Source organism: Athene noctua, chromosome 5 (genome assembly GCF_965140245.1).
Source record: "Athene noctua chromosome 5, bAthNoc1.hap1.1, whole genome shotgun sequence".
Taxonomy (NCBI): Eukaryota; Metazoa; Chordata; class Aves; order Strigiformes; family Strigidae; genus Athene; species Athene noctua.
Window position 1 is genome coordinate 32,102,351 of NC_134041.1, and position 22,733 is coordinate 32,125,083.

The following is a 22,733-nucleotide window of genomic DNA, read 5'->3' on the forward strand; positions in this document are numbered from 1 at the left end:
GTAGGGAAGTGATTGTGCCCCCGTATTTGGCACTGGTGAGGCCACTCCTTGAATACTGTGTTCAGTTTTGAGACCCTCACTACAAGAAAGACATTGAGGTGCTGAAGCATGTCCAAAGAAAAGCAATGAAGCTGGTGAGGGGTTTAGAGCATAAGTCTGATGAGGAGCAGCTAAGGGAACTGGGGGTATTTAGTCTGGAGAAGAGGAGGTGAGGGGAGACCTCATCACCCTCTACAACTACCTGAGAGGAGGTTGTGGAGAGGTGGGGATGAGTCTCTTGAACCAAGTAACACGTGATAGGACAAGAGGTAATGGCCTCAAGTTGTACCAGGGGAGGACTGGATATTAGGAAAAATTTCTTCACCAGAAGGGTTGTCCATCATTGTAACAGGCTGCCCAGTGAAGTGGTGGAGTCACCATCCCTGAATGTATTTAAAAGATGTGTAGATGTGTCACTTAGGGACATGGTTTAGTGGTGGACTTGGCAGTGTTAGGTTAACAGTTGGACTTCATGATCTTAAAGGTCTTTTCCAACCTAAATGCTTCTATGACTGGGGACTTAGATAAGGCAATGCTGAGGTGGACCCCAGCTCCATCCCACCCAAATTCTGCCCCAGGCAGCAGCCAGTGGGACAGATGTTATTTGCTTGAGCCATGGCTGAGTCTGAACTAAACCAACAGCCCAGCCAACAGGTTTTATTTATTATTATTTTGGAAGTGTGAGGATGTATAGAGGAGGATACTTATCTCATGGCATTAAAAAAAAAAACCACCACAGGAGAAATATCTGGCTTTCTCAGAGGGCTGTGTGCTCTATCTCTTGGGTGAGAGAAGGCACAAGAGATGGGGAAGGTGACCCTCAGGGTTGCAAACAGCAATGCAACCCCCCGTCAGCCCTTGGCCCGGGAGCCAAGTGAGCAGACGAGGGAGTTGTTCTGGGGTGGAGGCGGGGGGGGGGGCTGCCCTTTGCCCGCTGTGGCGGCCGGCGGCCCATGTGGCAGTGGACTTTGGCAGCCGTGCCTGGGGAGCGGAAGAAGGGCCCTGGTGGCCTCCGAGCAGGTGTGTGCGGCTGCCGCGGGGGGTGGATGGTGGTGGGTACCCCTGGCTGGCAAATAGGGGGGCCCTTGGTGGGACCAAAATGATGGGTGCCTGGATGCTTGTGCCTGGGGGCTATTTAGGGCAAGGATTTAACCCTGGTCTCACCTAGAAGAGGCACAAGCTGAGCCACCTTTTTTCAGACCTGTGTGTGTGCCCCTCCCAGCCCCAAAATGACCCCAAAATGCCTTAAACTTTGAGTGTGAGGGGGTGACAAGTGGTTCAGACAGCATCTGGCTATCTGCCTGCCCTGGGCAGGCTCGTGATCCTTGTGGTGGAGGCAGCTTGGGTACTGATGATGCAAGAGGAGACATAGGGGGCTTGAGGGTGGCATCCCCCCTGCCAGCAGCTGGGCCTTCACCCACATGTTGCCCTGGGCTCTCCTTAGGGTTTTCTTTTCTGTGTGGGACTGTTATAAGCAAAACTGGTGTCTGCTTGAACTGCTACGTTCTTGCTGGAGCTGAAAGGCAGCAGGAAATCCCTGTTTCCACCCCATCTCATAGCTCACAGGAGCAAAGCTCCATTTCTCCCTGCCTCCATCCCTACTCATTTCTTTCAGAATAACTCTCCTGGCCCCGCTCATAGCCTTGCCAATATTCCTTCTACCATGCATAAAATGACGTTTCACTACCTTGTCACAGAGGTAAAGCTGATTTCTCACCTGCTTGGGGAGGCTGTGAGTGGTGGTGCTTTGCAAGGCTGGCTGGGGTTGCAGGAGGATGCTACCTGGATGATACCTCTTGCTACAGGAAGAGCTGGATGCCTGTTGCTTTCAAAAATGGATCATTTCATCCTGGTGTTTTACGGGGAGCTTTAAGTTTAGACAGATGTAGAGACGGTTTTTCTTTCCCTCTGGGCATTTTGGAAAGGATGCTGGATTTCCAGCAGGCTCCCGAAAGCAGAGAGTTGGTAGCAACAAGCTTCACAGGGGGCTTTGCAGGGGGTGAAAAGCTGCTGATCAAACACACTGTGACTTATTTCATTGCTTGCAGGCCACTAAAGCCATTTGGGACTTAACTTCCCTCCCACCCCAGAAACAGAGAGGATCTCGCCGGCAAGCCTGTGATGGACCCCTGGGCTCCTGCCCGGCTGCCCCAGCCCTGGGAGAGACAGGCAGCCTGGGGGCCGTGGGGAGAGGTGCGCCGAGGCCCCCCACCGCATCCCGGGCAGCAGCTCCTCCGCCTGGGACCCCCACCTCGGCCCGTCTCCTGGGACGGGGGCCACCCCCCCAGCTACCCCTGGGATGAGGGCCAACAGCCCCAGAGGGATGCTGCCCGTAGACCGGCGTCTCGGGCTGAGCGCTATGAAAGCAGCTACTCCAACAGGCTGTACTCCAGGTGAGAGCTGCCCAACTTTGCAATGCTGGCACTGAGCCACCTCCTTGTAAACGTTCTTAAAATCAGATTTGACCATTTCACTGCTCTCCTGGGCTTGCAACACGGGTCCTGCCCTTGTGACTGCACAGAGGAAGCAGTGAGCAGCCTGGAGGAGGCGGTGCGTGATTAGGTGATGTCCAGCTATTAATACAGCCAGTGACTTCTGTATTTAAGGCTGTGTAGCAGTTGCAGCTCCCATTTCTTCTTACAGCTGTGACTTCTGCAGTTGCCGTTTTACAGGCTTCATCTTGGTCCCAAGGTGTATTTTTCCTGCAGGTTTGATGAAATGCAGTTCTTTTTTACAAAGTGCAAGGTGAACAATAAAAGTACAAATGGTAATATAGGAGCTTGCAAGCTCAGCTGCTGCAAAGGCGTAGGGTGGAAAGGTAAAATGTGGGCTAGAGAATGCTCTCAGTGCCGAGAGCAAGCTTTGGGTGCTCCAGCAAATTTGGGTTGATTTGCCCAAGTTATTGCCCTCTGTGAGTTCTGGTGCAGATATGCAGGGTTTTGTGCTGAGGTTGTATGACGCTTGCCCTGGGAAGGGGGGGTGTTGCACAGGGCTGACCAAACCACTGTGTAAATTGTGACGGGTTTAGGTATGCAAGCACTTGGGTGGGTGGTTTATGTTGGGGCTGAGCTCTGGTGTCCCAGGGACCTGCTGAGCTGTGTGGTGAACACAGCAGCTCCAGAGCCTGGTGGAGAAGATGCTTTTGGGGGACCTCTCCTAAAACATGGGTGAAATTTGGTCCTCAGGACAAGTCCACACCATAGAGCTGAAATTTGGCATCACCTGAAACTGCAGTGCACAATTTTCTCATAGATGGGAATGGGAAAGTATCCAAACTTCCTGCTGCTCCTTCCAGGCATGATGCAGAACCAGTTTCTGGCCCTGCCGCTGAGCAGAGTACCTGAGCGGGGGACATGCCTTTATTTCCATCATAATTTTTGCCTCCAAAGGTCCCATCTGGGGCATGAGTCTAGCCCTAGATGTGGTCCAGAACCTGCAGCGGTGCCCTTTCTTTCTCAGATTCGGTATGTCATGTTGCGTTTCAGGCAAGGATATGAAGACCCCCACTGGCAGTATCCAGCAGCTGGCTACGGGGATGACTACACCTACCAAAGCCACAAGCGGCAGCTTGTGGCCTGGCAGAATGACAGAGGTACGGGCTTATCCTTTGGGTCTGGGGATGGAGGGAACTTGCTTGCAGGAGAAGAGGTGATGCTTTCTCCAGGATGGGTTCTTCCCCCAGGGCTTGCACAACTCCAGGGCTTTCTCCTCCTCACACTGTTCTCCCAGTGCAGCACAGTCCTCAGTTTGCACTCGGGAAATGTGAATGGGAACTAGCTGTACCCAAGGGAATGTTTGATCTTGATCTCCGTGACTAAAACCCTGTGTCATTCCCGGTTCCAAGGTGAACTTGATGCTGATGGTGCTGTGTGATCTTGGTGGCCAGGGATTCATTTTTGCTGTTTGTGGAGTTCTTGGGCTGAAGAAAAGGGGAGGAAGGAAAGAGGAAAGGACATCAGCGCTGTGTTGGCAAATGTGCACAGGGCTTTATCATCCCTCCAATATGTTGGACTAATTTGTGAGCAAATGGGGTGTGCATGGAAAATTGCCCGACTCATTGCTTTTCTTTTGCAACTTCATTATGGCCTGTTGCTCTGGAGGGGAAACGCTAAATCTTGATTCTCTCCCTAGACCTGAGACGGGGAGAGTCTTACGGCAAGAGTACCAATTACCAGGACCAGCACTACTACAGGGGTTACCATCCCAACCTGGCCATGACCACCCTGGGACAGGACAGGTAGGGGTGGGGAGTCTGGGCATCACCTGGTGCAACCATCTGCTACAAAATTACCAGGTTTGTGACTGGTGCCTCAAATCTCTGACCTTCACGGTGTCTCCTTTTTCTCCTTCTGCAGGACACAGACCTATGGCTCCTATGAGGAGAGATATGTCTCAGCTGCCCAGCCCAAGTGTGCAGGGGGAGAAACCCTTGACGGTGACTCAGGAGAGGCCAGCAGCCAGCTTCAAGAGGTAACCTAGAGATGGGCAAGGGTGGAGGACAAAAGGCTTGGGGATCTCCCAGAGATCTTGAGAGTAATCCATGTGTCTCTCCTCCAGCTGTGAAGAAGGCTGAAGAGAAAAGGGCTGCTTTGCTATGTTTTACTCGGTGCTTAACCATCTCTGGGGATTATTATAGCGGGTTATTAGTATTTATGAACTCTCCATCTGCTGGGCTGTTGTTCCTCCAGGCATGGGGCTCTGCATCACTCCTGCACAGGACTAAGAGCAGGACAAAAATCTAGGCTTGGTGGGGTGCTCTCCTGCATCTACCCTAAGTAGCCGAAGCTGTGTGTCATTTTCAGCTCTGTCCACCAAGGTCTGCTCCATCACACTTGTCCCAGTCACTGTGTTTTGCCAAGAGAAAATGGAAAGATCAGGTCAAAGCTCCTGTGGTGGTTTTGCTCCTGGGCAATGCTTTTTCAGGTTCCTAAGCCCTGTCTACTGGCTGTGTTGAGGAGTCCATGTTAGGGCTAGGAAGGCTGTTGGGCTAGACCAGTGGCAGATTTAAATTATTTTAAAAGCCATTGGGTATTATCAGGGTACGTGCCACAATGAACCTACGGTGATGAAGAGAGTTTGCTGCTTGGGAATTGACTGTGCTCTGCTTCTCCCACTGGGCACTTTCACGGAGCAGCAGAGCCTGTCCCACTGCCCTGGGAGCAGAAAAGCAGTGGTGTCCCTAGTTCCTCAGTCAGGTTTGTGTTTTCTCCCTTCCTTGCAGCCCTCAGGCCAGCCCAGCCTGCTCCTGCAGTACCGTGAGTCAGGGCTCAGCTCCAGTGGCTATGAGCTCAGCCAGTACATCTGTGATGGTGCTGACCATTACGACCCCATGATTTCAGGGACGTGGAGCCTGGCACAAGCAGGTGAGGTGTGATGGGGTCCTGGCCTGCTCTGATAAGGCAGGAACAAGGAAATAAATGGCTGGAGTTAGGAGGTTTGCTGTCCTGCAGTCTGGACCTTTCTTGTAGGAGGTTGTGCAGGCACAAGGCATGACTAGGGGACTATGGGGTGGGTGCATGGTTCGGTGGCTCTGCCCTGGTGGATGCAGGAGCTGCCATGCATGCCTTCTGCTTTAGGGGACAGTTCTTGCATAGAGGGTTGGTGGAGGGTTACTTAAGTTGTGAGGGCCGGGTTGGGACCTGGTTGTGTCCTCCATACTGGAGATGGTGTGGGGTCAGTGTGAGAAGACTCATGGTGGCCTGTGTGTCGTTGCAGAGGAGCCCTTGGTGTCCACCCCAGCCCCAGTGGTACCCTTCAAGTTCTCACTGCCACACGTTGTGGTGTGCTTTGGAGCTGGAGGCCAGCTGGTGCTGGTGTGTCCCCACAGCCCTGCTGAGGGGCAGCTAGCCCTTGTTGAGCTACACAGCCTGGAGGTATGACACAGCCCAACACCCCAGACTGCCCTCGGTCCCCTTGCTGGAGTGCCTCCTTAGAGCCTGGGCTATCTCCAGCCCCCTCAGACTCTTGAGTTTGCATTGTGCCAGCCTGTGTCTGGGCATTGCTTTCAGGCTCTGCATCCTGCTCCTTCAGTTTCATAACTTTTGGCATTTGTGACCCATTCAGTCTGATAGGGACTGATGTGGTCCATACCTCTCTGAAAGATAATTCTGCTCGCCTTTCTGAGGTGCTCCAATACAGAGGCTGTATCCATCCCCTGGGCCTACAACAGCATTTCAGTCTCCTCTTTTGCCTTCCAAAGGAAGCAGATGCCATCTCAGCAGACATTTCTTTCCTAGACCTTAGCATTGGGGTCCCTGTGATGGTTTAGGGTCTATGCTCTGGGGTTACCTTAAAACAGCACAGAGAATGGGTGCACTGCTAAATGCTTGGCCAAGGCACTGACTTTCAGCTGGAGTCCAGCTGCTGAATTTGCTCTTTTTTTTTTAGGTAATCCTTCATGACATGAAAGAGCTGGAGGAGCTACAGGCCTTCCCGGGGCCCCTGGCCAGGTATGCTGCACCAGCAGGTCCAGGAGCTGTGTCCTCCTGGTTGTGTTGGCATTGCTGGCCTGGGAACACCTCTCCTTTGGGAGAAGATATGAGCTCAAGGCAGGCTTTAGGGTCCCCATGGTTTTGAGATATCTGCAAAGGCCAAGTCTAGATTCAGATTGGGAGCCCAGCCCCGCTGCTGAGGTGTAGGTTGGTTTGGATTGTGGGAGATAGCTTTTCTGAATAATATTCATAGGGGGTGTGTGTTTAGTGTGGTTTGTATGTCTGACCTTATTTTGTACTCATGTCCCAGAAGACTGATTTGGGGGAGATGTCTTTGGATGTCTAAAGCCCTGGGTCAACCTGCGGTTTAGCTTTTCCTAAGGCGTTTGTCCCCTGAGACTGTTCAGCACGACAGGGTCAGACTCAGTGTGCACCTTCATCCAGTGTGAGCCTGGGGATGAATCATGGTGTATTGCATCAGGTTGTCTCTCTGTTGTACTGGTTACACCAGCATGTCTTCTGGTCACTTGTAACCGAAGTGGGGAGAGAAAAGGAGTGTGCAGAAGGAGGAAAACCAGAGAAAAAGAGCTGCATGTGCCCAGAAGCTGGGTAGAAGACCTAGAGGTTACCACTTGTGCTGAAGGGGATATTGGGAATATCCATATAATATGTTGGTGTAATTGAGTGAGGATCAGCATCTCCCTCACTGATCCCTCTCCCCTGGATGATCTTGTCTGCCAGCCACCTTCACTTTCCAACTGTCTGATTTTTTTTGTTGTTGTTTTTTTGGTTTTTTAATTGTATGACAGCAGTTCTGCCTGGTTCACACATAGCTTAAAGGCTTCTGCTTCTGTTTCAGACCCAAAGGGTTTGTGTGGTCACAAGCATGTCTTCCTCCCTGCACTGTTCCAGTTAATCAAAGATACTGCCTGTATTGTGCCTGCTGCTACAGCCTTGGATATCCATGGCTGTAACAGCAGTGCAGCTAAGCAAAACTGAGGCTCTTCTCAGATGGATGGATGAAAGTATTATCAGGAGGGCAAAGAGAGTTTGCACGCCTGAAACACAGAAATCTGCAAAGAGTCATAATGATGATGAAATTTAAGCATTTTTGATCTTAGTGTCCCTAGGGTGGTATGTGGTTGTTGACACAGGATCTTCTCTGTCTCTCACTTTGTGTCTTTGGCATACTCATCAGTGAACCTGGGGATGCTCTGAGTCTGAATGATGTCCTAGATTGCCTTGGGTTTCTTTTGATGCCTTTCTTTGCTGCTGTAGGGAAGATCTGCACAAGATAAATGTGATGGCATTCTGCCAGCAGAAGATAGCCACAAGCTGTGATCTCTCAACACAGAGAGGCAGAGATTCAGCTCTTCTCTGGAAACTCCTGGTCCTCCTCTGCCAGCAGAATGGGGTAGGTGTCCCATGGGAAGGAGCTGACTCTCTTGTTCTTAGAAGTGGAACAATTTATATGCCTCTTGTGTGCCTCTTGATCCAGTTGCTGTTTTCAGAGGGGTGTACCTTAAAAAACCCCATTCCCACAGTAACATCGATCTGTTTAATATTGCCTGGATATTTGGAGCAAACCCTTCTCCTGGATTGCTTTTCATTCTTGTGAACTCCCAGAAGCTCAATGCTACAGCAGCTGTGAAAGGGACTGTTGCCACCTTCGTCGAGGAGCCAGCATTTATGATTAAAAGGGAATTATTCCCTTAATCCACTGAAATCCACCCAATATAATCTGTGGCTCCTTCTTGGAAGCAGATGAATGTGATCTTTGGAGCGAGTGCTGTGAAAGGTCTTGTTAGTTCCGCTGAACCTTTTGCCCTCCAAAACTGTGTGCTGGTGGCCAAGTCTGGTCTTGCAGGGGAGGTGTGCTGGGATGAGGATAGGGTGTTGGACTGGAAGAACCATCAGCCCTCACTCATGGGGCAGCCTCCATGGACTTCGCTCTTCACTTTCGCTTTTGCAGTCCATGGTGGGCTCAGACACAGCCGAGCTGCTGCTGAAAGACTGCAGGCACCTGGAGAAGTACAAGAGGCAAAGCCCCACGGCAAACCTGATTGGCCTGACAGATGATGAGTGGATGGCGCGTCAGCCGGGGACACTGGACCTCATCACAGGGGAAGTCCCTCCCATTGTGGAGACGCAGGCACAGATAGTGGAGAAGTTCACCAAACTCCTCTACTATGGCAGGAAGAAAGTAAGTGACGGGTCAGATCCAGGACACAGGGCTGACTTTTGTGGTATCAGCACTGCAAGCTGCTTGCACAACAGGGCTTATGGCAGTGATTTCCCACCACTGGGAGCTGGGATGGGGCCCTGAATGAAGATAAGATGCATAGGCTTTTACCAGCACTGCAGGTTTATTTTGCAGCTGTGTGAGCATGTCCAGAGAAGGGCAACGAAGCTGGTGCAGGGTCTGGAGCACAGGTCGTACGAGGAGCAGCTGAGGGAACTGGGGGTGTTTAGTCTGGAGAAGAGGAGGCTGAGGGGAGACCTCATCGCCCTCTACAGCTCCCTGAAAGGAGATGAGTCTCTTTAACCAAGTAATAAGTGATAGGACAAGAGGGAATGGCCTCAAGTTGTGCCAGGGCAGGGTTAGACTGGCTATTAGGAAGTATTTCTCTTCAGAAGGGGTTGTTGGGCGTTGGAATGGGCTGCCCAGGGCAGTGGGGGAGTCCCCATCCCTGGAGGGGTTGAAGAGTTGGGCTGGCCCAGCGCTGACAGATTTGGTGGAGTTGAGAACTGTCAGTGTGAGGTTAAGGGTTGGACTGGAGGATCTTCGAGGTCTTTTCCAACCAAGATGATTCTGTGATCTCAAGGGACACCAAAGGCACAGGTGGAGGGAGGAGGGTTGGATGTGGAGAAGCTTGGGTGCTCAGCCTGGGATCCCACAGTGGGGACCTTAAGAGCTAACAGGCAGCACAGACCTGGGACCCCCAGAAAGACAATATTACTCTAAAGGTCCCAGTTCTTGCCATCGTGCAAGGTAGAAAAATAGAGGGGCCTTTGTGATGTGGAAGAGTTTTTTGGAGGGTTTTAGTTAAAAGCAGAGCAGTCATCAGAGCTTGTCTCTGAGCTGGGTGAGCAGAGGGTCCCTTGGCAGCTGAGGAGGGTGGGGACGTCAGTGCAAACTCTTTTTCTTCTCCATTTTGGCTGCAGGATGCTCTGGTCTGGGCCATGAGAAACCAGCTGTGGGGCCATGCCCTCTTCCTTTCCAGCAAGATGGACCCTCGAACCTACAGCTGGGTGCTCACCGGGTAAGTTGGAGAAGCTAAAGCAAGGTCTGATTCTCTGTGACTGGCTTTGTCAAGTGTGTTATCGTTTCAACTGCCCTCAGCCTTCAGCACTGAAAAAAAGAGCATTGATTTCAGTTGGACCTTCTCAGAGAGGGCAAAGAGAAGAGGGGGCATCCATCCAGATGGGCCTGAGTTCTTTGGACATCCTGAGAACAGGAGAAAACAAGTGGGGTCTGGAAAGCAGAAGGAAAGCCATTCCCTTGAGATATGGGGTGGATTTATTCTGAGTGTTTGGTTTGCCCCTGCTGCCCTAGCAGCCATCGGGGTAGGGGGATCTAAGCCATCCTCACTGTGATCCTGCCTGGTCTGGATTGTTCATCCCACTTGTATGATCGTTTTCTGGTGGGATTAACATACTTAGTCTGGATCAGGTTGATCCCTTAGGGGAGAATTAAACAGAAATTTTCTGTCTTGTGCAAACTGAATCCTTTTAAGGAGGTTTTATCCAGCGTTGTCCAGGAGACTTGCCTGCTCTGGAGGTAATGCAGATCATCAGCCTCATGGGCTGATGTTCTTTTCTGCCTTCTCTTAGAAGTCCCTCAGGATTTCCTGGGGTGTTTGGGATATGCCCTTGGAGGTGAATGAGTGTTTGGAGTCCTGGCATGACAGCCCTATCTCTGCTGTCTCCTCACAGGTTCACCAGCACACTGGCCACCAATGACCCCCTACAGACCCTCTTCCAGCTTATGTCAGGAAGGATCCCTCAGTCAGCGCTGGTCTGTGAGCAAGAGGCTGGCCCCAGCATGTGTACCCCTGTGATGTCACCTGCCTGTGACATCCACCTTGTAGTGACCATCTCTGCTCACTTTCACTCTCCTCTTGTCTCACTCCAGTGCTGCGGGGATGTCACGTGGGGAGACTGGAGGCCCCACCTGGCCGTAATGTTGTCCAACAAGGTAGGAGACATGGAGCTGAATCACCGAACCATCATCACCATGGGAGACACTCTGGGTGAGCCAAGGCCATTGTGAGCAGTTATGTTCCCACTGCCTTGTAATGGTGGGTGGACATGCTGGTGTGGATGTACATTGGTGCTGAGGTGGGGGGTGCATGCCTGTACCCCCAGAGCTGCAGTGCCTGTGTGGTGGCAGGGATAAGGTGTTGATAGATCCTCCTGCCTTTCGTGCTGGCAGATAAGTCAGGCTCGGGCACAGCCATAGCTGCTCTCTTGGAGACACCTGGAGCAGCTGGACCCAGGGAGCGCATCTGTAACTGTGGGAACTGAGGCTTGTTCCTGGTGGCAGGGACTCAGGGATTTCATGCCAATAATGGCACCCTGCAGAGTTGAAGCTGGAGCTGGACCCTACTCAGGCTCTCCTGGTCCTACTACAAAACTGAAACCCTCTCCTAGGTACAGAAAGAAGCAATTTGGGAAAACGGACAAAAAACAGGGAGAAGGGAGACATCAGGGTCTGCATGAACAGGGAAGAAAAGTGGGGCAGTTGGATTTGGGTTTTCATGTGAGCTGGGAGGCCCCCAAAGCAATGCTGAGCACACAGTGACCTCTCTCTCTGGACTAAATGTTTGTCTTTTTTACCTCCCATCCAGCTGGCAGGGGAGCAGTTGAAGCAGCTCATTTTTGCTACCTGATGGCAGATATTCCTTTCAGTTACTTTGAGGCGAAGGCAGACCGCATGGTTCTGCTCGGCAGCAATCACCGGTGAGCAAGCCCAGGAGGCAGTGCTCTTGCCAGAGCAAAGTGTCTTACCTTCTCCCCATCCCAGGGATCTCACTGTTATGCAAAAGCAATCCCTGTTTGTGAGTTTTTAGCGCTCTTATTGTGAGCTTTGCTTTGGGCCTCTCCAGCTGCAGACTGGCACAGCGGTGGAGCTGTGATTCTGTGTGTGGGGCTGTCTGGGGAGAGAGCTCTGCTCTTGCTTGCTGAATCTACCCCTCTCCTCTGTAGTCAGGCATTCACTCAGTTTGCCAGGACAGAGGCCATCCAGCGGATGGAAATCTTCGAGTACTGCCAGCAGCTACGACAGCGTGAATCCTTCCTGCTTCCCTTCCAGGTAGAGGAGATACACAAACACATCTGGTGACCCGTTCCTAAACATGCATCCATACTCCTGAAGCCAGGGATTCAGGCTGCTCTCCAAGGCTTGTCCCCTCACTGGGCTTTGGGAGCAATAGGGAGGCTGTCCTGGCTGAGGGGCTCCTCCAGGGCAGGGCTTTGGGCAGGGTTTGGGGCAAGGTGTGTTTGATCAGTGCTTGCTCAGGTCTGGTTGCCTTCCTACTCTCTGGGATTATAATAGGTAGGCTTTTCACATGCCTGCTGCCTTGGGCGCTGCACAGATGGGGTGGATAAATTAAGGTGGTGGGTGGTGTCCTCTCCCTGCTGCCTGTCTGCTGGCTCAGGGCCGGTCTGGCCTTGTGACAGCACTGTGGTTTGGGGAGCGAGGCTGGATGGCCCTATGTGGATGGGTGGGGGTGCCCCTAAGTTGCAGGCGACCTCTGGGTGATGAAACCCATGATCCAGGGTGCTCTGAGTCATGCTAGGATGATGCCCATGCCTGTGGGTTCCCTCTGTCATGGCCTATCTCCTTGCTCACCTATTATGTCTGCTCTGCTTCCCTCCCCCGAGGCGTACAAGCTCCTCTACGCCTCTCGCTTGGCCGACTACGGGCTCCCAGCCCAGGCCCTGCAATACTGCGAGCAGATTGCCGCTGCGCTCCTGGGCCAGGATCTGGCCAGCCATCCCGTCCTGGCCCAGCAAGTGATGAAGGTGAGTCTTGTGCCCCCTGCATCCTCGTTAGGGTGTGATACCCATTCAAGACCTGGTGTGGTGGGAAACATTCTTGGGTTTCCAAGGCTGGGGGTGCTTGTCATCTCTGAGCAGCCCCCCAGGGTTTGCTGCCTGGTGTGTGCCAAGTACAGCAAAGCCAGCACCTCCATGGATTTAGGGGAGAAAACAAAGGAAATGCAGTAACTGCCAAGTAGGAGCAGAGTTATTTGGAAGAAAAGGATGTATTTTATTCTGGAGAGACGTCTAAATGGCACCAACTTAAGAAGCTGAAGTGTGAGTGCTTGACATTTCCCCTCCGGCACATCATACCATAATCTCATTTACCTGACAGGGGCTCTTTTGGGGTGACAGTGAATCGGAGCATGTCCCAGCTTGTAGCACTGAGTCCAGCTCCTCCGCTTTGTGAGCAGGGCACTGGGGCAGGGAGGGGTGAAGCAAAGTGTCCCAAGTCCCCTGGATAGGTCAGGCTCTTGGGAGAGTGGGTCTGCCCACTCCATGCACATCACCAGGGCAGTGCTGAGGCTGTTTAAAGCCTTCCTCTGTCAGGAGGACAGCAAAAGCCACAGTGCTGTGAGATGAGAGGCAGCAAGGATGCCTGTCTGAAGTGGGTGCTGCAGAAATAGTCCAAAATTTGGCTTGCGCACCCCCCCCCCCCGTCGTCAAAACCTATTTACTGTCTAACAGCCTCTCAGATCTGCTGTTCTGCTGGGGATAATGCTTCTCCTGGGAGAACACACTTTCATCTGAAAAACTAGTGCATTTGTAGACGCTCTTGTCTTTGATGTTTTAGACTGTGTTACAAATTATGATACAGATTAGTGGTTGATTAAGACTTCCCCTCTTTTGAAGCTGGGGACGATATACAACCAGGTGCTGGTTCATTAATATTGAATCAAAGTGAACATTAGCTTTTGGATTAAACATTCCCCCCATTTAGGAGTAATCATGCTTATAACTTCCTCTTTCCTGCAATTGATTTAGGAGGAACACATGTGTGTTTGCAAAGAGATGGGACAGTGGGTCTGTAGGTAGTACAAGCTTCTGGCTGGGTGTTGGGTTACTCTGCTCTCCATGGCCAGTCTCTGTGGCCAGTGCAGCTGTATGGGTCATCTCTAGGTGTAACCTCCTGGAGTTAGAAAGTGTGTTTTGTGCTGATTTGGGCATTGTCTTAAAAACTTTGGGAATAGGAAGAACTGGCTGATGGGGACTGGTGGGGGGGGGATAGCCAAGACTTGTGTGGCTGAGCTGCAATGTCACCTCTGGACAGCTTGTGGTGGCCCTTGATGTGGCAGCCTCATAGCAAAACGTAGAAGATAAATGAGTGTGAAGGATCAGGGAGGGAGCTTTATAAATGCCTGAGAAATGAGTCTATACCAGTAAGAGAAAATTCAGTAAAGACTCGGATAAGGAGCAGTGCTTTGAGCGTCATCTCCCCTCATCCAACTGTCTTAAAACTGGACCCTTGTCTAAGCAATTTGTCCAGACTGGGATTTAGTTCTGCAGGGAGCCCTCCACCTCACCCTGGGCTGGTGGGATGGGTCACCCCAGAAGAACCTGTTTCTCTGCTGATGGTAGCTGGAGCCTCATGTCATTATGATGGCTGCAGCCAAGGCAACACAGACCCTGCTCTTGCAGGAGAAATTAAGCACAGAGCAGCAATACTGCTGAGAGGGACCTGGGGGAGATAGTGGAGCATGGAAAAAATACCAAGCAGCAGCAGCTCGATAACAGGATGCTCTTGCAAAAAAGGAAAAAAAAAATATCCAATGTTATAATGTTGTTCTGGGCTGTGAGAGCAAGAATGGCATGTGTGAGACAAGGAGGTGATAATCCCCCCATGCTTGGGTCTCAGGGGTCTTGGCTGGGGCACCGTGCTGTGTTCGGGACACTGTGCTCAGAGACAGGGATGAATTGGAGCAAATGCAGAAGAGAAGAGCAGGGGTGATAAGAGATTGAGGGGAAATGACCTCTGAAGAAGGCCTCAGGGTTATTTTTTCCAAGCAAGATACGCTGGGGGAGGAAGGGGTATGGGGGATGTGATAACAGCCCTCTGGCATACAGGAGGCTGTTTTTCAGGGGATGGCGCCTGACTGTCCCTGCAGCTTCTGTGGGAGCAGGAATCAAGAGGCTTAATTTGCAGTAGGGAAGATTTCACTTAGATATTAAGAAAAAGCTCTTTAGCTCTAAGGACATTAAACATCAGGACAGGCTGGGGAGTCTGTGAAATCTTCTCCTTGAAGATTTGTAAGTGCAAATCAGACAAACACGGGCTGGTGTGGGCACACAGGATTTTCTTGAGCATTGGCAGATGGATTAGGTAACCTCAGAAGGTCCCTCCCAACCCTGCATTTCTGTTTTCTTTTGTGTGGTTATTAGTGATGGTAAAACTTGTTGCAAAGCCAGGTGAGGAAACAGCTGGGTGAGCCCTCAGCTCTAAAACTACCAGCTCCCATCCATCCTTGTAAGGTAGGTGAGAGATTGATGCACAGCCCTGGGAGCTGGGCTGTTTCCAGGGCTCCTGATGGGGTGTCCTGCACACCTGCTGGTGCTCCGGGCTGGCTGTTAAGTGGGATTAAAGGTGCTCATTTCCCTCAGAGGAGAAAATGATGGTAGTGGTTACCTGCCTCTCTGATGAGAAGAGACTCTTTGACATCTCTATGGAGGTAGCTGAGGTGGCTCTACTGAGAGTTACTCTGTGGGGCACAGGATGGGCCAGCACCTCTCTGGCAATGCAGGAGAGGGAGTAAGTCTTGCACAAGACGCTGGTATTACTTTTACCCCTGTATTATGAAGTGCAGCTCTGACGCTATTTTCCCCTGCGCCTGTGACTTGGCCATGTGCAATTGCTGCAAGGGTTGGTCTCTTCCCTGTGGAGATGAGATTGTGATGAGCTCTGCCCTCCTGGCTCCACAGCTTGCCGAGCGGCTGAAGCTCTCTGACCCTCTGCTCCTGGAGATGCCGGAGCAGGACCAGATGCTGGAGCCTGACTGGCTGGTACAGCTCCGAGCCTGCTGCCGGGAGTGGGAGGTAAGGAAGAGAGGGGGTGGGTGCTGTGGGACAGCTGGTCTGTGTGGTGGTTTGTCTTCAGGAGTATCCTCTTCCTCTGCCCTGAATCTGAGTGGACAGGTATGGAGGTTCGAAGGCTGTTGTTACCCAGGTGCCTTTTCCCTTGGCTCGTGAGCTCAGAGGTGCAGTCTCTGCTGTGGGACCTGCAGCTTCAGCAGGAGTAGGGGGGATGCAGATCCCGAGGGTGTAAGCAGTGAGGGCTAAAGAGCTTTGCACGGGGCAAAATACTCCTTGTCTTGGCTCAAGGAGGGCAGTCAGGGATGGTGCGTAAATGATGATCTCCTCTTGCAGTAAGGATGTTGCAGAGGATACTGGTGAGGCATCACCTTGCAGACATGTGCTCTCGAGTCCTTTACCTGTGTTCTGATTCTTGGATTAATGCTCTTCATTCGGGTTTCATGTCTGCTTTTGGTTTTGTGCCCTTTTCTGCCTCCAGTTTCCCCTCCTGCCTGCTCTCAGCAGGGCAGTGATGCTGCAGCTCCCTTCACTTGCAGGGGAAGAGCTGTGACCATGCTGGTATGGGTCTCACCTGTAACCTGGGCTCCTACAGCTCAGGGCGGGTTGTGAGCCCCAGCCCCACCAGCACCGTGCTTTCCTTTACACTGGCTTAGTCTTTGCCCTGTACCACCCCCTTTTCCATCTGTTTTATCACATTTTCCCTCTGACTCCTTGCAGGTGGAAGATGACCCTCCTCCAGAGGAGACACCTACTCAGCCAGGGCTCTCCTGGGCTGCCGCATCGATGGCAGGTAAAGAAAACAAAGCAGCAGGTTGAAATGATCGCAGCGGGCTTCTCCATGTGCAGAGCTGTGCTGCCGCGGGCTGGGAGGCAGCTCCCTGGAGAACTTCTCAGTAGTTGCTCCTTGCTCCTTACATCCCCCCAGAGCTCAATTTTGCTTCTGCCTAGACACATCGCTCTAGTGTGGGGCTGCCAGGGATGAGCTGCAAACCGAGGACTGATACTTGTGCCCTCCATACGAAATCTGAGTAATTTGGCCTAGTTACCACAGCTTCGGGAGTCCCTGTGGGCACTGCAGGAGGAGAAGCGGGGCTGGGGGTGGGTGGCTGGATGAAGCACGTACCTCCTGGCTGAGCCTTGGGGTAGACAGCCTGGTTCCCAGGCAGGCCTCTGAGGATGCAAATTGGAGCTGAACTAAAGGGATTTCACATTTGCAAAGATTTGGGCAGGACCTCATCCCTCTGCATGCCAGGCTGCATGCAGCATACCTGGTGGTGAAGCCCCAGCCTTTCCACTTCCCCACCACCTCTTTCATCCCTCTGCTTTGCCTCTTGATGACTCCAAGAGTCCCCCCTCTAGTGACAGTCCACCCAGAGGGTCAAGAGACATCGAGATGAGGACATGAGCCTCCCATGGGCAGCTGTCAAGGGAAGGGCTGGAGAGCTTTCCTTTCCTAGCTGGTCCATTGGGATGCTCCATGGAGAAGTCAGAGGCTGTTGACCCATTGGCGCTGCTTCACAGCCATCAGCAGGATGCCCCACCACAGCTCCTTGCTGCTGCTCCAATCTAGCTTTCTGCTGGGAACACCAGCACCGATGGGTGGAGAGTAAAGGCTGGTGCAGACAGGATAAAACATGACAAATTCCTCCAAGCCATTTCTTCCTATCAGCTTTCCCTGCTGCTGCCAAATGCCTCTTCAAAGAGCTCTCCCAGGCAGTAAAAAGGATCATCAATCCTGATTGCTTTCTGCTGCTATCAGGGCTGCGACTATGATCATCCCTCCCTGGAAAAAAGTCACAGATATGACAGGATGGCTTCTTCAAGTGGCCAGATCTGCTCCATGTGGTCTCTGCAACTCTCTTTCCTGATGCTTGACCCTTTTGTTCATTGAGAAGGCCATCTTAAGTCACCATTTGAGGGGCCTGCATGCAGAGAAAGCTGGCTTGGTGCTGAATCCACCCATCTTGGAAAGACAAAGCCCAGATGAAGGTGCCAAACTGGGATTCATGTGGTCACAGCAATCTCCCTCTTCATCCTTACAGTCTAGGCTGTTCTTACTGACTTTTTCTGGCTGAGCCTGCCGGACAGCATCCATCCTCCTCCCTGAGGATCTCGAGCATCTCCAGGCTCTGCAGGAGCAGCTCGTGGGTGTGAAGCCAACCCAAGGCATGCTGGAAGTGATGCTGGCAGCAAAGCCAAGGGTTTTGTAACACTGCATCCAAGAGGTGCCACACTCTGTCCGCAGGCTCAGATCCATGGAGTCTGGGTCCTGTCTGGCCACAACTCATGATGATGGGAGAGAAACTTCCCAGTGCTCAGCACATTTCTGGCTGGAGACTGCAGAGCTGGAACAAGCAGGACACGCACCTGGGACCAAAGGCAGAGTGCTGCCTGCACCATGTCTAACATCAGACAGAGCAATGTGTGTGTGTTAAATAAAACAAGCCCCACTTGCTCAACCTGCCTTTCAAAAAAAAACAAACCACAACCCTGAATAAATCTGCCTAAAGCAAGAAACTCACCTGTGGGCGCTGCTGTGGAAGGCTGCAGCTTCGCAGTGCTCAGGATGTGCGGCAGGAGTGGAAGCAAAGGCTGGAGGCATTGGGGTCCTTTGAACTGCTGGTGTGTGCTGCTAGTGCTTGGTCTCTGCTTCTATAGCATTCCTCTTACGAATTTGTTTGCAACCTCAAGCGTGTTCCCAGGAGGTTTCTCTCAGGTCTTTCACAGCTCATCTTCCTTGAGGCCTCTGAAAGGACCCGCTGTCACACAGTGCCCTACCTCCTCCCTCACCTGCGTGAGGACCCTGGGGTCCCTCCTCACCTCCCGGCTCCCACTGATGTATAATGGAAAAGGCGAGAATTCTGTGTAACAGCTCGATGAAATTACAAACATTGGAGTAAACTCCTGAGGTGTGGGGTTTTGTGGTTGGTGGTGTTGTTTGTTTTTTTTGCTTTTTCTTTTGCAGATGGAGAGCCTGGCCCTGAGCTTCCGCCAAGTGAAGGCTACAAGTATGACCAGTGGTACCAGCCTGTGCCACCCCAGGGACCCAGCTCCCACAAGGATCTGTCTTTTCAGCCCCCAGTACCTGCTCAGGTTGCAGCACTGCCACTGCTCAGTGTTGGGCAAGAGCTGCAGCCCCCTGTGCTTGGCCCAGGGATGGCCACCCCTCCAGGAGGGGTTTTTGCTGAGCCCCCTCTGCAGGTGGTGCCACAGGCAGGTAAGTGCTCCAGCCTTGTTTCTATGCAAAAATGCCTGTCCCCAGTTAGTAGCAGTGGGATGGGGTGTCCCTTGGGGAAATGCTGTCCCCTACAGCATGTGTGCCACTTCAGACACTGCTCCCTGCCAGTGCTGCCTTCACTTGGCACCTTGTTTCCCTCCAACCTTGCCCAGGTGTGGAGCCATCTGTGTCCCAGCACCAGGCATGCAAACTGTCCATGGCTGCCCTGGGCAGGTGGGGCTTCATTTTTGGCAGACCTTCCCCCAAGCACCAGGGGAGGGCAGCTGCAGGTCAGTGGCAGTACTGCCACTTCCCTGACAGGTAGGAAAACCAGCTTTACATCCAGCAGTGCGAGGCAGGTTTCTGAGATGCACCAGTGCAGCACCTCATGTCCCTGGTGCTGGCAGGGACAGGGACCAGAATGGCCTTTTGCATATCTTGGGGGAACATCTTGGACACGTGGCCTCACTCTGGAGTGGGATGATAGAAGCACTGAAAATCCCTCTGAGACATGGCAGGAGCTCCTTGGGCCAAACCCTGACTGCATCCTTCCCTCTGCTCCACAGGAGAAGCTGGGGAGCCCTGGGGCACCCCGTTGTCCCTGGGCGGGGTGCAGCCATGCCTCCCAGCAGAGCAGGTGAGTCAGAGCGGTTAGGGAGACTGTCCCGTTGGGGATCCCAGGGGCACTTGGGACTCGCTGGCTCATCCTTCTGTGCACTTAACTTGCATAGAACCCCCCCATCATGGTGCCGGCCATCCCCTCGGGGGCTGAAAGGTTAGGGTAGCCCTCTCCAGCTTCCTACCTCTGGGACCATGGGCTGTCTGCTGCACCCTACTGTGGGTGCTATCCTCCCCTGCCTGCTGTGTAATGGATGTGGGGGTCCCTGGGGACTCTAGCCATTAAACCTGGCATGAAAGAGTCCCAGGGATGCTCTGATCATGCTTGGGGTGGCTCCTCTGGGAACACCAAGTGGCAGCTCCAATCTCTGGTGCCAGGAGGAGTTAAAGGCAAGGGCTCGGACCATCTCGGAGAGTTCCACCATCTCCTTGGAAGATGACAGCCGGCCTTCCTCAGAGAGCGCGGCTGAAGACACTGCTGAAGAGCCAACACCGGCAGAGGCAGTGAAGCCGGGTGAGGAAAAGGTGAGCATGCCAGAGCTGACATGAAGCCTTGTGATCTGAGCTTGTCTGTCTGCCCTGACCCGGGAAAAACTGCCTGCTTCCAGCTGGCATGGGGAGCATCTGGGTGGCTGTGGCATCTTCCCCTTCTCACCCATTTCCATTGATTGTGACAACCTCCATTTCCCAGAGCTCTGGATTCAGGTGGTTTGGCTGGTTTCGGTCAAAGACCACCAAGGAAACGTCTCCTAAAGCTGTGTCTGAGACAACCCTGGACTCCCCCACGCTGGGACTGCAGGTAGGGGACAAAAGGCTGTCCTGTCCCCAGGTGACACACAGGGTTACAGCCATGAGGACAGGTGACACATCTCCCCCTTCACCCACTATGCATGGCCATAACCGTTCTGTGTGGAGATAAGGCGGGACCAGGAGCGCTTTTAGCCTCGAAGTGAATCTTTGATTAATAATAATAATAAATTTATAAAGCCTCTTTGATCTTGAAGGTCCTCTGAGTGCTTGGTAAACTCTGTGGAGATTGCTTGCCCTCCGCCAGAGCAGAAAGCAGCAGCAGCTGCGAGCAGCACTGCTCAGACAGGTTGTAGGAGATGAAGGGAAGGAAAAACCTCTTTAACTGGAAGTGCAGCAGAGACAGGGAAGCAGCCATGTGTCGTTACCCCAGTCCTGGCTGAGTCCTTGGGGTGCCACATCCTCAGCTGCAGCTGGACGGTGGGTCTGGAGGCAGATGTTAGAGTGAGATCTGCTGCTGGAAGTTTCCTCCTGGTTGAGAAAGACCTACAGTCCCGGAGCAGGAAATTTTGAGAAATTCTTCCAAAGCTAGGCAGAGATGAGGTACAGAGGGGTACCTATGGACCCTGGTGGCCCTTTACACTGTACACAGGCTTGGTGCCCAACCTTCTGGCTAATTTTAAGCTCTCCAGGTGGTTTAGCTTTGTGACAGGAGTTGCTTGGCCTCACCCTGCAGTTCCCCCTTAGCTTGGGTGCCTGCAGCTCTTGGGGTACCTCTCCAGCAGGATGGGTGCATAGTGGTACCCCAAAAGCATGGTGTGATATCTTGTGCAGAGGTCTTCTCACCATGCAAGGAGCTGCTCTAAATGGGTGGATGTCATTTCAGGATCGGACGTCACCATCCCCGCCCGATGCCCCTCTGACAGCTGGGACAAGTCCTTTGGCTCAACCTATCCCCAGAAACCCTGGTAAATGCTGTGTGGTTTCCCTCTCCCCATCAGCCTTTTAGAAGCTGCTCTTCTTAATTTTAAGGGGTGGTTTTTCTGTGGTATTTTTTTATTGTTGTTGCATACCCCTGGAGAACTACAAGGTGAAAACACTTTTCCTGTTATGCCAGTGTCCATTGAGATGAAAGGCTCGTGGAGTGCACATGATGGGGAGTCAACAGGAGAGCAGGTGAGGAGAAGAACGGGGTGTATTCGTGTCTGATGGGGGTGGTCCAGTACACCTCTGCTTGCCGTGGCTCTGAAATTGGGGGTTGGCTGTTAAGTTTCTCTCCTTTCACCTCTTCCAGACCAGCTCCCATGACTCTCTCCCACTGGTGGGGACAGTCCCTCTCTTCAACCCTGTCCAGGTCTCTCAGGTGAAAGCATCATCCTGGGGTGTTGCTGGGTTGGGCTGGGGGTGGCTCCTGGCTTTTTTTTTTTTGTGGGGGGGGGGGCAGTGACTCCTGTTTTTGGGGGTGATGCCAGATTGCAGCCAACCTGCTATGGGTGAGGGGATATAGGGGATGCCCACCCTGGGTATAAGGGTTTGGTGTTTATAAGGAAATAAACTGGGGGAGGACAGTGATGGGGAGGGTGTGATGGAGGAGGGAATGGTTGGGGGTTGCTTATGGCTGCTCCACGTTTTGGGGTACAACCCTCTCTTACACCATCCTCTGCTTCCCAGCTTGCTGCTGCATCTCGACCCAACCAACCCAGGCTACTATCCCAGTGGCGCTACCCCCCTGCTCTGTGATTGGAGATGTCTGGGGAGGGGGGACAGAAATCAACGCTGGTTTTTAAACAAAATTGTGTTTGTGATTATTTTGATGTGGGGTGGCAGTGGCTGGGGCCACCAGGTTATGGAGTTAAATGATATAGAATGGGGGTGTTGAGGGGTTAAATGATATAGAATGGGGGTGTTGAGGGTATGAAATGCTATAGAATAGGGGTGTTGGGGGGTTAACAAACACTATAGAATGGGGGTGCTGGGGTGTTAAATGATGTACGGATGGGAACATTGGGGGTTCAGTGGTAGGGTGTTGGTTGGTTTAATTTACATAGAATGGGGGTGAGGGATAAAAAGTGGTGTCCAGGGGAGAGTAGTCTGAATTGGGTTGTAGAGCAATGCCCCACCTCACCCATTGGACTCAAGCATCGCCGGCCGTGAGTCTGTCTCAAAGCACCGCGGGGCCACGAGCATCCGCCGGGGCTGTGGGGGGCGAGTTAGGCCCCACCGCGACCACGCGGCTTCTCCTGCCCAGGCCCGGCCTTTCAGTCCGCGGCGCCACCCCGTTGCTGGTGGCTCACCCGCCCGGCCGCGGGCGGGGCTCTGCTGGAGCCGCGCGCGGCCCTTCCCTCAGACCTTCCCCGAGGCGGGGCGTGGGTGACGCGCACCCCGTGCGTGACCTCGGCGGTGAGCTTCCCCCGGACACACCATCCAGCGCCCGCCTACGTATATATGGGCTCCTGAGCGGCCGCCTCCTCGCTCAGGGTGAGGCGCGGGCGATACCCGGCGTGCACTGCGCCGCATGCTAATTTAGACCCGCCCCCTCGCTGCGCGGCCGCCTGGCGAGAGGAGGTAAAAGTGCGGCTTGAGGGCCCGGTGGCGCTTCCCGCCCCGCT

At 52.9% G+C, this 22,733-nt stretch overlaps 1 protein-coding gene across 1 annotated transcript; it reads left to right on the top strand.

Annotated features, from left to right (window-relative positions):
* Window positions 1-992: 992 nt before the first annotated feature.
* On the top strand, window positions 993-21,864 carry SEC16B (SEC16 homolog B, endoplasmic reticulum export factor). Its single transcript, XM_074908291.1, is given in 28 exon segments — window positions 993-1,046; window positions 1,048-1,059; window positions 2,088-2,114; window positions 2,116-2,432; window positions 3,525-3,631; window positions 4,171-4,276; window positions 4,395-4,509; window positions 5,261-5,407; window positions 5,760-5,912; window positions 6,427-6,488; window positions 7,749-7,884; window positions 8,443-8,673; window positions 9,636-9,733; window positions 10,407-10,488; window positions 10,606-10,723; window positions 11,321-11,432; window positions 11,679-11,784; window positions 12,357-12,497; window positions 15,432-15,545; window positions 16,260-16,332; window positions 18,508-18,759; window positions 19,326-19,396; window positions 19,756-19,902; window positions 20,069-20,176; window positions 21,011-21,101; window positions 21,206-21,263; window positions 21,424-21,487; window positions 21,796-21,864. Coding segments are annotated over 28 exon segments (3,171 nt in total).
* Window positions 21,865-22,733: the final 869 nt, after the last annotated feature.